The sequence below is a fragment of the Colletotrichum jinshuiense genome, chromosome 1 (assembly GCF_051148585.1).
Source record: "Colletotrichum jinshuiense chromosome 1, complete sequence".
In the NCBI taxonomy this organism is placed as follows: Eukaryota; Fungi; Ascomycota; class Sordariomycetes; order Glomerellales; family Glomerellaceae; genus Colletotrichum; species Colletotrichum jinshuiense.
Window position 1 is genome coordinate 109,232 of NC_139302.1, and position 12,918 is coordinate 122,149.

The following is a 12,918-nucleotide window of genomic DNA, read 5'->3' on the forward strand; positions in this document are numbered from 1 at the left end:
CAGAGGCAACTAATTGATTGCATACCCTTATCCCCGTCCTCTAAAAACAAGCGAGTGAGGGTTGTCGTTGGGACTGATCGCATAGTGCCGAGTTTGTCGCGTAACTCCAAGTGTGTTATGCCTCGTGGCCAATAGGAGCATTTTTCACGGCGACATTTTGCTGACGAAGATCAAATCGCCGTCATCATGGCAAGGGTACGTTCACGAGCCCCCTAATCGATTTCTTTATCCGAGTATGCTGCCAGGAGGCTGCAGCCAGGCTCTATAGTCCCCGCTTATGCAAATTGAGGATATATCTATTTTTCGGATGTCGTGAATGTGCCGTCGTGGTCTCGTAAAAATGTCCCGTCAACCAGTAACGTTAGGAAGCCTAGGCACTCCAACGTGTCATTCTCATTGTCCGGCTAGATATGGATTCGCCAAAACAATTGTCTCTCTGCATCAAGAGACTAGGTGCAACGATGGCTTAAAAGCAGGCGGGTGATCCCGTGTCCGGCCTTCTTTCAAAAGCCTGGTCATCCAAACACGAACATTCAGAATCCAGCACGATGAGTGGCCAGACACCCCAAACGATCGAAAGCCTGACGGCCACCATTTTGGAGAAGGCCATTGTCCTCTCTCGTCAGCTCGGCGCCGAGTCGATATCATCCCCGACCTTCGCCGAGTCTGGTCATGATGACTACGCCGGCGAGAGCAGCACTCTCCGCAAGGTTCGCTACGAGCTTGCTGCCGCCGCCAAGTCCCTCTGGCTCCTTGCCCAAGGACCGGAAGACCAGATCATCTCTCTGAAATGGGCGCCATCGGACACGGCCAACCTGGACGTGCTGCTTCGCTTCGACATACCCGAGGCGATACCCCTGGACGGCGTCATCGCCTCGGGTGATCTGGCCAAGAAGGTCGACCTGCCCCTCGATGTCACTGAACGCATGGTTCGCTACGCAATCGGCAATGGCGTCTTCACCGAACCGCGGCCAGGTGTGTTTGCGCACTCGGCTGCATCGTCGAGGCTTACGCGCTCGACACATCTTCGTAACCTTGCCGTTGGGAGCTGTGGCCTGCACGCTCGCTTCGTTGGTCGCATTGCTGATGCGCTCATGCTGCAACAAGGAGCGCGTCAAGGCGTGACCAAGTTGCTGCTGGAGACTGACGAGCCGGTGCCGGTACCGGAGGCGCCTTTCAACCTGGCGTATCCAGGCTACGAGACTGTTTTCGACTTTGCTGAGAAGAACAAGCGCGTGGCCGAGGTGTACCACGGCGCCATGGTGGCACGGGCTAACCTGCCGCGTTGGAAGATGTCCCATATCCTCAAGGCAAGAGATTGGTCCGACGTTGGCGATGCAACGATTGTGGATGTAAGTTTGATTTTGAGCCGCTCCCACCCTTCCGCTCTGTCCCAGCGATCCCCCATCACATTCGGCATTCTTGGATCCCGCAAGGAACTGACAAAGACATCGCACACAGGTCGGCGGATCAGCAGGACAAACGTGTCTGGAAATGGCACCGGGCTGCCCCAAGGCCAAGTTCATTGTGCAGGACTTCAACAAGGTGGCGCTCGACCAGGGCCGATCGACACTGGCCAAGGAATTCCCGCAGTTCTCGGACCGCATCTCGTTTGTCGACTACGATTTCTTCACGCCCAACACCGTGCAGGGCGACTACTACATCTTCCGTCACATCCTCCACGACTGGACCGACGAGAAGGCGGTGATCATCGTCAAGAACTTGGTGCCAGCTTTGAAGAGCGGCGCACGGGTCATCCTCTACGAGGCCGTCATGCCGGAACCACCGGCGACGCTGACCAACACTTGGGATGAGAAGGCCGTCTGGCTCGAAGACATCTCCATGCTGGCGGCTCATTATGCCAAGGAGCGGACTGTAGCCGAGTATGAGAAGATCTTCAAGGAGGCTGATCCGAACTTCCATTATATCGGCACCGGACGTGTTGATGGCGCTGTGCAGTCCACAGTCGAGTTCGAGTACCGCAAGTGAGGTGGCCGCGAATGAGACTTAATTGCCTGCGTTCCTGTTAGAGGAAGATCGTGAAAAGATGTATTTAGCGTCCTGAAATCAATTGCCCATGAACATTTTGTCGGCCCTCTGACTCTACGTTTCTTGACCCCATTTGTGCGTTTGTGAATGGCCGGCGTTCTCTGTATCGAATATTGCTTCAGGTGGCGGACCAGCAATGTTTGCAAGATAATTTGAATGCGGGATAATTTCAATGAAGTAAATCAGGAAATGTGCCCTTTATGACCTGATCTGACATAATGTATCATAAAAGTCTAATTCGTAATACACCTAATTTTCTTACTAACTCACACTCAAAATATCGCGTTGTATGCACCGTATTTGCAATTGCCGAACTGGCTGACTGTTTTCATGGTAGGAGGTATTTTATTTAAAAATGAAAGAAACTTTTTATCTTCAGTAGTACTACTGTAAGATCCATCAGGATTCGTCAGTGGACCAGAGTGACCAGTTATTCAATCGAGCAGCGTTGCCCTCAACGGCTTCGCGCAGCAACGATGCCAGCATTTGCACGTGCGGTGGATGGACCAAGGTGAAATGACTCCCTGTCATCCTGGACCATAGTAGCTCCGCCCCTGGGAACTGCGTTTCCCACCCACCAGTCGTAAACACGCCCCGCCGCAACAGCAGCATCCTCGTTACACCGTCCGTCAGATCAAGGCCGCTGCCAATCGCCTCCTTCTCCGTGTTCAGCACCCCGTCTTTCGATTCGATGACATAAACACGTGGAACTCCTGGGACTGGGGTGGGATTGTACTCCCTCACCGCGGCCATCGTCCCCGCAAAGTGGTCCATGAGCCAGGCCGGCGTGCCCTTGGGGAAATTGCCCATCAGGTTTTTGCCCGCCAGGAACTCAAACAGCTCGATAGGCGGTGCTCCATATCCCAGCCGACACGGAGAGTCGATGATCACAATGCTCTCCACGCTCTCACCCCGCGTGAGCAGCAAGCGCGCCACCTCGGTCGCGTAGTACCCCCCCGCAGACCAGCCACCGAGCACGTACGGGCCGTGGGGCTGGGCTGCCATGATGGCGTTCGTCCAGAGGAGAGCCAGTGCTGGTATGGTGGTTTTGAAGGGGCCGGTGCCGAGGTGTGGGCTGTTGAGGCCGTAGAGGGTCAGGTGTTTGCTGAGTGTGGGAACTCGAGCGTACGACATGGCGGAGCCGGACCCGTCGGGCAGGAGGAAGACGTTCTTGGACGATTTCCCCGGCGTTCCTTTGAGGAGCAACATGAGCGGCTGCTTGCTATGCGGTTTCTTCGTCTCATCCGGCGCTAACTCAGGCCGTGCACCCTTGAATCCAGAACCATGATCACCTTCTGTATGCGCCGCCGCAGTGTTCTTTTGGTCGCCCTGATGTGTAACCCCGAGTGTCTTCAGGTGGTCGACAAAGCTTTGCACGTCCGGGAAATTCTCAAAGACGTCGACACAGAGGCGCAGAGACGTCGCCTGGGCAATATGGTCAGTGATGGCGTGTGCCAACACGTGGTTGATGCCCAGGTCAGCGAATTCCGTATCGACATCGAGATCAATGCGGGGGATTCCCGTTTCCTCGGAAATGATGCTGAGGCATTGTTCAAAGCTAGGTTCGCCCTGCAGAGTCATGCTAAAAGGATACTTGACAGGAGTGCTCGAGGCTAGGGCTGAACAGTTGAAAGTTTGAGACCCGGGGGAGAGCGCTGACTAGCCTACAAGTTCGACTCCAGCAGAGTCCGTAAACCATCTGCTCTCAAGCTACAGACTTTCATCTCGGCCACTTACAGTGTCAATCACGAGACTCCCAACCATTGACTTGAGGCTCTCCCCTCGTCCTCTTTCACTGTCCCCGTATGACGACATGAACGTTGACGCTTGCCTATGTTCATCTCTACGTAGCAGTAGGCCAAAAACCCATCTTCAACGAGTCATTTCGTGCATCCAAAGGATTTCGCGGCGACTATTTCACGGCCCCGCTCTGGGTTTTGTGCAAATCCTTCGGTGTTTAAATGCTGGATCCTCTCCACTAAACTGAATAAAGGCCCATTTTGCCCGAGAGGAACCTGGAAGGGGTGGCCATTCTTTCTGATAAAATATTACGTAGTGTATACCTCAAGTAGTAGCGCAGGATTCACCGTGCATGAAAGTGGGCTTCGGGGGGTACTCGATCAGGTCACAGGGAGGGAAAATGCAGTCAGGGGGATTATTCTTGAAATTCGACTTGCCCCACTCCAAACCATTACTGGCACTGCGAGATGTGAAACTCCACTGGCCCGAATGGATTCTAAACTGTGCGTAACCTTGAACGACATGTGTACAATCCGTATAGCGTAAAAAGGACGGCCGGTATGTAATGTGGATCAAAGTCGTGGGGCGGGACTCTGAGGACACTGTCGCAGCCGATGAGAATTTCTGGCGGGAAAGGTACAGATAACAAATGGCCCCATACAGAATAGGCGTACATGTAAGCACATGTAAGAATCCATGCGGTACTGCCCATGTCCAGCTTTGCATCGATCGTCTGGAAAAGACCCGGCTTTGAAGCTTTGGGTGGCAGAACACGAAACCGGTGCATAGAAACAATTAGTCCGGCAATCTAGGAATTTAGGAAAATGCCCATTTCCTCCGGATCAGGTGTTAAATGTGTGCACATTCGGAGAATTCCAACTAGTGTATGTGTGCTGTTTAGGCTTAGACAAGGAACGAGGATCTGGGTCCAAAGATGAGAATCCGGAAACCAAGAACCAATGAGCAAAAGTCATAGTTGCATGTATACGGGGTATGATCAAAAAAGAGTAGAAGAAAAAAAATAAGCCTTATCTTGCTAGGGAGTATGTGTGGTTGAATACTTGATAGAATAACGGCTCAAGTAGTCACTCTATCGAAGATATTGTCCCATAACTGAAGCCACGTTTTTTTCTGGCCTTACTGTGGTCCTTCCTTGAGGTCTAGAAACAATAAATGCTTGCGTATTCATACGTGTTATGAGCAGAGTTTGAGGTGTTGAAAAAACGTTGGATTCCCAAATATCAACCCAAATATCAAGGGGTCTGGTAAACTTGTTCGCCTCAAGTGCTACTTCGTCTTTTTCCAACGCTTTCAAGGTTTTTTGTTTGTCTCGTCAAACAGCACCATACGGACAAGTCTTTCAACAGGTGTCGGACTGCCGCAGTCGCCATCATGGACTCAACAAGCAAACATGACAACTACACGGGCGATATCGCCATCATCGGCATGTCATGTCGATTCCCGGGCAACGGCGAAGATGTCGACAGATTCTGGCACTCGATTTCCAGCGGCGAGTGTATGTTGATTGCCTCTGCTAAGCCGCCCCAGATCTCACCTCCTCGGGTGTCCCCCAAACACTCTTTCCCCTTGTATCCCCGAACATGATGATAACTGACAGGAACCAAGGCGCGTGGAGCGAGATCCCAAAAGACCGGTTCAATGCGGAAGCTTTCTGGAGTCCGCCAGAGCACAGGCGGACCAACACCAGCAAAACCAAGTCCGCTTTCTTCCTAAAGCCCGACATCGCTCGCTTTGACGCAGGCTTCTTCACGCTCTCCAAGGCCGAAGCAATGGCCATGGACCCTCAGCAGCGCCTGCTCATCGAGGTCGCCTATGAGGCACTGGAAAGTGCCGGCCTCCTCCTGCCACGGATTGCAGGCTCACGGACGGGGGTCTTTGTGGGCGTGCTGACCGATGACTACTACAATATTCTGCGCAAAGACGCGGACAATATGCCCACTTACACACTGGCAGGCAACCACGCGACCACGATGGCGGGTCGGCTGTCGTGGCTGTGGGACCTCCGCGGGCCCTGTTTGACGCTGGATACGGCATGTTCTAGCAGCTTGGTGGCGCTACACACGGCGTGTCAGAGTATCAGGACTGGAGAGAGTGACATGGCAATCGTTGGCGGGACGAACCTCATGCTCTCACCAGACATGTTTAAAGTCTTGAGCAGCGCGTCGTTGCTCGCTCCAGACGGAAAGAGCAAGGCATTCGACGCGAGCGGCGACGGATACGGGCGGGGAGAAGGTATCGGAGCCCTAACCTTGAAGCGGGTAGAAGATGCCGTTCGAGACGGCGATCCCATCAGGGCCGTCATCAGAGGCACATCCAGTAACCAAGACGGACACACCAAGGGCTTGACGTTGCCGGATTGGAGAGCGCAGGCCGACCTGATCCGCGACGCATATAAGCTGGCCGGTCTGGGCTTTGAGGATACTGGATATGTTGAAGCTCACGTGCGTATCATATCTGTCCTGACAAAAATGATTTGAGTTTTGGTCTTTTTCCCGCGTAAAGCTGACATTGAGTTCCTGAATTTAGGGCACCGGGACACAAGCTGGCGATCAGGAGGAAACAAGAAGCGTTTTTACAACCATTGCGTCCAGCAAGCCGAAGGGCGAAAAGCTTCTAATCGGTTCAGTCAAGTCAAACGTAAGTTCCAGCCCCTCTCTACTGCTTAAGATGCCGCCCGGGAACAAGGAACAAAGAACAAGGGGCGGGGGCTAACCCGAGTCTTCATAGATTGGACATTTGGAGGCTTGTGCAGGTCTTGCCGCCCTCGTCAAGGCCGTTCTTGTCCTCGAACATGGCTTGATCCCGCCTACAATCACAGTCAAGACACTGAACCCAAAAATCCCGCTTCACGAATGGAATCTTACGATACCCACGACACTCGTGTCGTTCCCCGAGCACAATGGTATCCGCCGTGTCAGCGTCAACGGATTCGGCTTTGCAGGAACAAACGCCCACGCCGTGTTGGACGATGCATTGTCGTACCTTGAGTCCCGCAAAATGAACGGGGTTCATCGTACACGCCGCGCGAATCAGCGTGGTCTGCTCACTAACGGCCACACTAACGGCCACTCGAACGGGAAAACCAATGGCACAGCACCTGTCAAAGGTTCTACGCCAACCCTCGTCTTCTCCATTAGCGCGCAAGATAGAGACGGCATCAAGCGAGTGAAAGAGAATCTGGTCGGCTTCCTCCAGAAGAAGACCGCCGACGGCGAGCATGTCGACGAGGAAGAGTATCTCTTCGACCTGGCACACACTCTCAACACGCGGCGTACACCGCACCAATGGAAAACCTTCGCGGCGGCGTCTTCCCTCGCCGGTCTCGTCAAGGCTCTACAGAACAAAGAGTCACCATCGCCAGAGTACCTTGCGGCGTCTCGCGCCCCTCGGATCGGCTTTGTCTTCACCGGGCAGGGCGCCCAATGGGCCGGCATGGGGATGGAGCTTATGGCCTTCCCAGTCTTTGCCAAGAGCGTTCACGATGCTGACAGCTATCTCAAGTCGGAATTGGGCTGCGAATGGTCGGCCGAGGAGGAGCTGTGCCGGCCCAAGGGCCAGTCCAAGCTGGGAGTCGCCGAGTACAGTCAGGCGTTGTGCACCGTCCTGCAAGTGGCCTTGGTCGATCTTCTGAAGCACTGGGGGATCGAACCCACAGCCGTGACGGGCCACTCGAGCGGTGAGATCGCCGCAGCATACTCCCTCGGAGCGCTGAGCCGTGAGGACGCCTGGCAGGTGGCTTATTACCGCGGCATCCTGTCGACCAGTCTCAAGAGCGTGTCACCGGCCACCCGCGGCGCCATGATGGCGGTTGGAACTTCGTGCGAGAAGGCGGCCGAGTTTATCGAGCGTGTGGCACCAGGCCAAGTCACCGTCGCATGCATCAACTCACCCTCGAGCGTGACCCTATCAGGCGACGTTGCCGGAATCGATAGGCTCAGTGATGCCCTCACCCAAGAGGGTATCTTTGCGAGAAAGTTGCAAGTCGACACGGCGTACCATTCTCACCACATGAAGATTGTCGCCTCTGATTACCTCGAAGCTATCGCGGACATGAAACCGCGCCAGCCGGGCCACAGCAAGTGTACCATGTACTCGAGCTGTGCAGGTGCCGTCGTACAGCCGGGAGACCTGGGCCCCGACCACTGGGTTCGGAACCTTGTCTCGCCCGTCCAATTCGCCGGTGCCGTGCAGGATCTCGTCCGGCCGCAAAACACTGACGGTAAAGGTGGAGGTAGAGCGAGCGAGAACGCCGTTGACCTACTCATCGAAGTTGGCCCGCACCCGGCATTGCAAGGCCCATCGCTCCAGAGCTTGAAAGCTATCGGCGTCACCAACGTGCCGTACACCTCCGCCCTCCTACGCTGGGAGGACGGTGTCGAGACGGCCCTCGCCTTGGCCGGTGATCTGTACGCGAGATCTCTTCCCGTCAGTCTCGAGAAGGTCAACGCGGTCGCCACAGGACCGCGACCGCCCAGGGCCCTGATTGGCCTTCCTTCGTACCCGTGGAATCACAACCAGCGATACTGGGCCGAGACACGCTGGGCTCGCGAACAGCGCATGCGCCAATTCCCGCACCTCGGCCTGCTTGGGGCGCCCATACCGTCTCCTGCAGCCGGCGAACACGCCTGGCGCGGCTACATGCGCGTGAAGGACGAGCCGTGGATGGTTGACCACAAGATTCAGGGTAGCATCCTGTATCCCGCAGCCGGGTTTCTCGCCATGGCGATCGAGGCGGTGATGCAGATTTCCAGCCGGGACGGTAAGGTGGTGCGCGGGTTTCACCTCCGCCACGTGCAGTTCATCTCGCCCATGATCATACAGGATGATGAGGACGTCGAGTTCTCCATCGTGCTGCGGCCACACCTGACAGGCACGAGGGCCACGGCTAGCACGTGGACCGAATTTGTCATCTCCAACTCGCCTGACGGTAAAGCATTCGAGCGTAACTGCCTTGGTCTCATACTCGTCGAGTATGACGGCGGATGCAGCATCGGAGAGGAGGCTACCGCCGAGAAGGAAGCTCTGCAGCGTCGCACCCTCGAGGCCCAAAGCCAATGCAGCACCTTTGTCGATGCATCTGAATTCTACTCTCACCTTTCCTCCCTTGGTCTCACCTACGGACCGGCCTTCTCCAACATCAGCGCTATCGGCAGACGCAGCGTACCCGGAGGAGGCCAGAGCAGCTGCGCGGTTGACGTGCCCGACGTGGGTCTCGACGACACATCTTATTCTCTGGGCAACGGCAGACCGCACGTCGTGCACCCCGCTCTCCTCGATGCTGTCATCCACATGGCATTTGCGGCCATGGACGTGACGAAGCCCTGGATTCCCAAGTTTGTCGACGATGTCATCGTCAGCATGGATGTTCCGTGGTCGGCGGGCGAGCAGGTATCGGGCTTCTGCGACGCCCGGGAGCACGGCATGAAGGAGTTCAAGGCCGATATCATCATGGAAAATCCACGGACGCATGCTCCCGTTATCAAGATGATGGGCCTATGCTACGCAAGCGTGGCCGGCGAGATGGGAGATGAGGCTAGCGAGACCGAGCCCAAGAGCCTGTGCGGAAAGCTCGAGTGGAAGCCGGCGATGAGCTTATTGGATGTGCAGAACACGATCCGGGTCGTTGAAGGGGAAGTCAGCAAGAGACGAAAGGACAAAGACTCGGCGCTGGCCAAGTTGTCTGAGCTGATCAACCTAATGCATCATGAGAATCCCGCCTTGACACTTGGCGAGGTCGCCGTTTCGGATCAAGTTGTGCTGCCCGACCTGGACATCGGCGCCGGCGTCTTTGCAACGACAAAGTACCGAGTAGGCTATACTGAAGACAAGAAAGAAGTCGTCCAGGAAATTCTGGACAAGCTCGAGAACAAGAAGACGCGTTACGAGACTGTCATCCTCAAGGAGTTGTCGGACGCAGATGCCGCCAAACCCGAACTCCTCATCGCGGCTCACCTCTCCCAGGTAGATGATCCAGTCGACACTCTCAATAGCCTCATCCGGAGCCTTGATCAAGGGCCATGTACCTTGCTCTGCCTTGTTGATGCTAGAAATACCTCCAACAGGCTCAACTCTATTTGCCCATCTTTCTCGAAACTCCAGGAAAGACTGCAGTTCGACGACGAACAATACGTTGTCAGGGTTTTTGACGTGAAAAAGGCGGGTGGCGTTGAGACCAATGGACATGGAGAGCCAGCCGAGACAGTCATTCTCGTCCCAGGTAGCAAGAGCTCTGAGTTTGAGCAGTTTGAGAGCAAGCTGGTGCAAGCCCTTGACTCGCGTGGTCGCAAGGCGACTGTACTACCGTGGGAGCAAGTCACGGACGACAATGTAAAGGACAAGAAGTGCATTTCTTTGGTTGAGTTTGACGAGCCCCTGCTTGAAGAACTCAGCGAGGAAAACTTCTATGGGATCAAGCAGGTAGTGCTTCACGCCTCTCACTTGACGTGGTTGACGGGGACCGATAACGTGGAGGCTGGTGGCACTCCCGCAGCCGCCATGATGATCGGTGTCCTCCGTACCCTTCATAACGAGCTTCTCGCTCTCCAGCCTCTATCTATCATGGTTGATAAGTCTACCAAGGCAGGAAACCTCGAAGCCTCGGCATCCCTCACGGCGGATATCTTCTGTAGCAGGCAATCCACCTCCCATCCCTCCTCCACCTCCACAACCGCCATCCCCCCGGACCACGAGTTCCAGATCCGCAACGGAGTTCCCTACATCTGCCGGGCCCTCGAGGACAATTCCCTTAACGAGACTTTACACCTCATTACAAGCCCTAAGGAGGCGGCGGTGGTCGATCTCCTTCCCATAAGCACTGCCACCATAAGAACACCTGCCATCGAACTCGCCGTCGGAAAGCCCGGTCTCATCGACTCTATCCGCTTTGAGGCTGCAACAAATGCAGCAACCGAGCCTCTGAGTCCCAACGACATCGAGATCGCCGTCGCTGCCACGGCACTCAACTTCCGTGAGGTCATGACCATCATGGGCCTTCTCCCGTCGACAACGCTGGGTCTAGAGGCTGCGGGGACGGTGACGCGTGTCGGTGATGCCGTCGAGCACATTAGAAAAGGCGATCGGGTCGCTCTACTGGGCAACGGTGCGCACAATACCCTTTTCAGGGGCTGCGCGGACTATGCTTTCAAGCTGCCTGAGAACATGACCTTCGAGGAAGGAGCCAGCTGTACGTTTGTTCCGATTACATCCTTGTCAAATCACACCAGTTTCTCTCTCCTCTCCATTCCCATCCGATTTGGCTTACTGACAAGCATTTTTTTATTAGTGCCGGTGGCCAGCTACACGGCATGGTATGCGCTCGCACATATTGCCAGGGCACGAAAAGGCCAGAGTGTTCTGATCCACGCCGGCGCCGGCGGCGTCGGGCAGGCGGCGTTGCAGATTGCGAGGCACCTGGGGCTGGAGGTGTTCACCACCGTGGGCAGCCCCGAGAAGCGGACTCTGGTGCGCGACGTCTATGGCGTCGCCGAGGACCACATTTTCGGCAGCCGAGATCTGGAGTTTGCTAAGGGCGTGAAGCGCATAACCGGAGGTAGGGGAGTTGACATCATCCTCAACTCCCTCGCCGGCGAGTCACTTAGACGTAGCTGGGAGTGTATCGCACCGGGAGGGCACTTTGTTGAGATCGGACTGAGAGACATCGTGGACAACACGCGTCTAGATATGGGGCCGTTCCGCCAAGGGGCCACGTTTTCCTTCTTTGACCTCAAGGCAATCTGGGACGACCGACGGGAGCTCATGGCGGAGATCGTACGAGACGCAGCGCCTCTGCTCACGAAGGGCGTCATCAAGCCGGCGACTCCGCTGCTCACACACCCCATCTCCGATATGACAAAGGCTCTGCGGTTGATGCAATCGGGCAGACATACGGGCAAGATCGTGCTGCAGTGGAGGCCGGAGCACATCGTGCCAGCCCTGCGATCACCTCCCCCTCCGATGGTGCTCGACGTGGGTGGCATTCACGTCCTCGTTGGCGGCCTCGGCGGCCTCGGACGCAGTCTGGCCAAGATGCTTGTCGCCGATGGGGCGCGCAAGCTGTGCTTCCTCAGCCGCTCCGGCGCCGATTCGGCCCAGGGCCAGGCCCATCTCGCTGAGCTGCGCGAGCAAGGCGTCTTCGCCCTCGCCCTGGCATGCGACGTGTCCTCGGCCTCCTCAGTCAGCGCTGCGCTGTCGCGGGCCGAGTCTGAACTTAACGGCCCCATCCGCGGCTGCTTCCAGTGCGCCATGGTCCTCCGCGATGTGCTCTTCGAGAATATGACCTATGCCGACTGGGTGCAGTCGACACGCCCCAAAGTCCAGGGCAGCCAGAACCTCAGCGACTTGCTGCCTAATACGACCGACTACTTCGTCATGCTGTCGTCTTTCTGCGGCGTCTTCGGAAACCGCGGGCAGGCCAATTACGTCGCGGGCTGCGGCTTTCAGGACGCGCTCGCCCACGCCCGTCGCGCTCGCGGTAAGCACGCCGTGAGCATCGACCTTGGCCTCATGCGTGAGGTTGGTCGGCTCGCGGAGGAGGGCGCCGTGGGTGATATCGCCGAGTGGGAGAAGGTCTGGGGCATTCGGGAGCATGAGTTCCTCGCCCTCATGAGGCTTTGCATGACGCCCGACAAGACAGGCGCCCAGCTGCCTACCGGCTTGGGGACACGTGCCGGTTCGATCGCGGCGGGCATCGAGCCTCCATACTACTTCGAAACAGACGCCCGCTTCGGCATCATGGCGCGCGTGGGCGATGAAAAAGTAGAGGGTGTCGCAGGAGCTCCTGGGGAAGGTGGCGGCCAAGAGCCGCTCTCTGCCCTGCTACCCCGAGCTGGGACATTGTCCGAGGCGGCATCAGCCGTGCTTTCTGCTCTCGTTGTGCGCGTGGCCAAGATGCTCGCCATGCCGCCGAGCGAGCTTGACACGGGACGCTACTTGCACAGCTACGGCGTCGATTCCTTGGCTGCCATTGAGATTGTCAACTGGGCACTGCGGGATTGCCAGGCGCGCATCGCCGTCTTCGATGTCATGGCCGCCGTGCCAATGGCAGTCTTCTCGGAGCGAGTCGCCGCCAAGTCGGGACTCTTGGCTAAGGGGGTGCAAGAGGCATCCTAG

The 12,918-nt window shown here is 56.4% G+C and overlaps 3 protein-coding genes across 3 annotated transcripts; 2 read left to right on the plus strand and 1 right to left on the minus strand.

The window, feature by feature from the left end:
* Positions 1-548: 548 nt before the first annotated feature.
* On the plus strand, positions 549-1,989 carry EsH8_I_000021 (uncharacterized protein; the record flags this gene model as incomplete). Its single annotated transcript, XM_083267434.1, has 2 exons — positions 549-1,352; positions 1,462-1,989. 2 exons carry the CDS (start codon positions 549-551, stop codon positions 1,987-1,989), a joined length of 1,332 nt encoding a protein of 443 aa, XP_083117872.1.
* A 459-nt stretch (positions 1,990-2,448) lies between these two features.
* On the minus strand, positions 2,449-3,630 carry EsH8_I_000022 (non-ribosomal peptide synthetase; the record flags this gene model as incomplete). The annotated part of the gene is made up of 1 exon (XM_083267435.1): positions 2,449-3,630. The coding sequence occupies one exon, from the start codon at positions 3,628-3,630 to the stop codon at positions 2,449-2,451; it is 1,182 nt and encodes a 393-aa protein (XP_083117873.1).
* A 1,551-nt stretch (positions 3,631-5,181) lies between these two features.
* Positions 5,182-12,918, plus strand: EsH8_I_000023 (uncharacterized protein; the record flags this gene model as incomplete). The annotated part of the gene is made up of 5 exons (XM_083267436.1): positions 5,182-5,305; positions 5,416-6,251; positions 6,337-6,447; positions 6,538-10,993; positions 11,093-12,918. The coding sequence occupies 5 exons, from the start codon at positions 5,182-5,184 to the stop codon at positions 12,916-12,918; spliced, it is 7,353 nt and encodes a 2,450-aa protein (XP_083117874.1).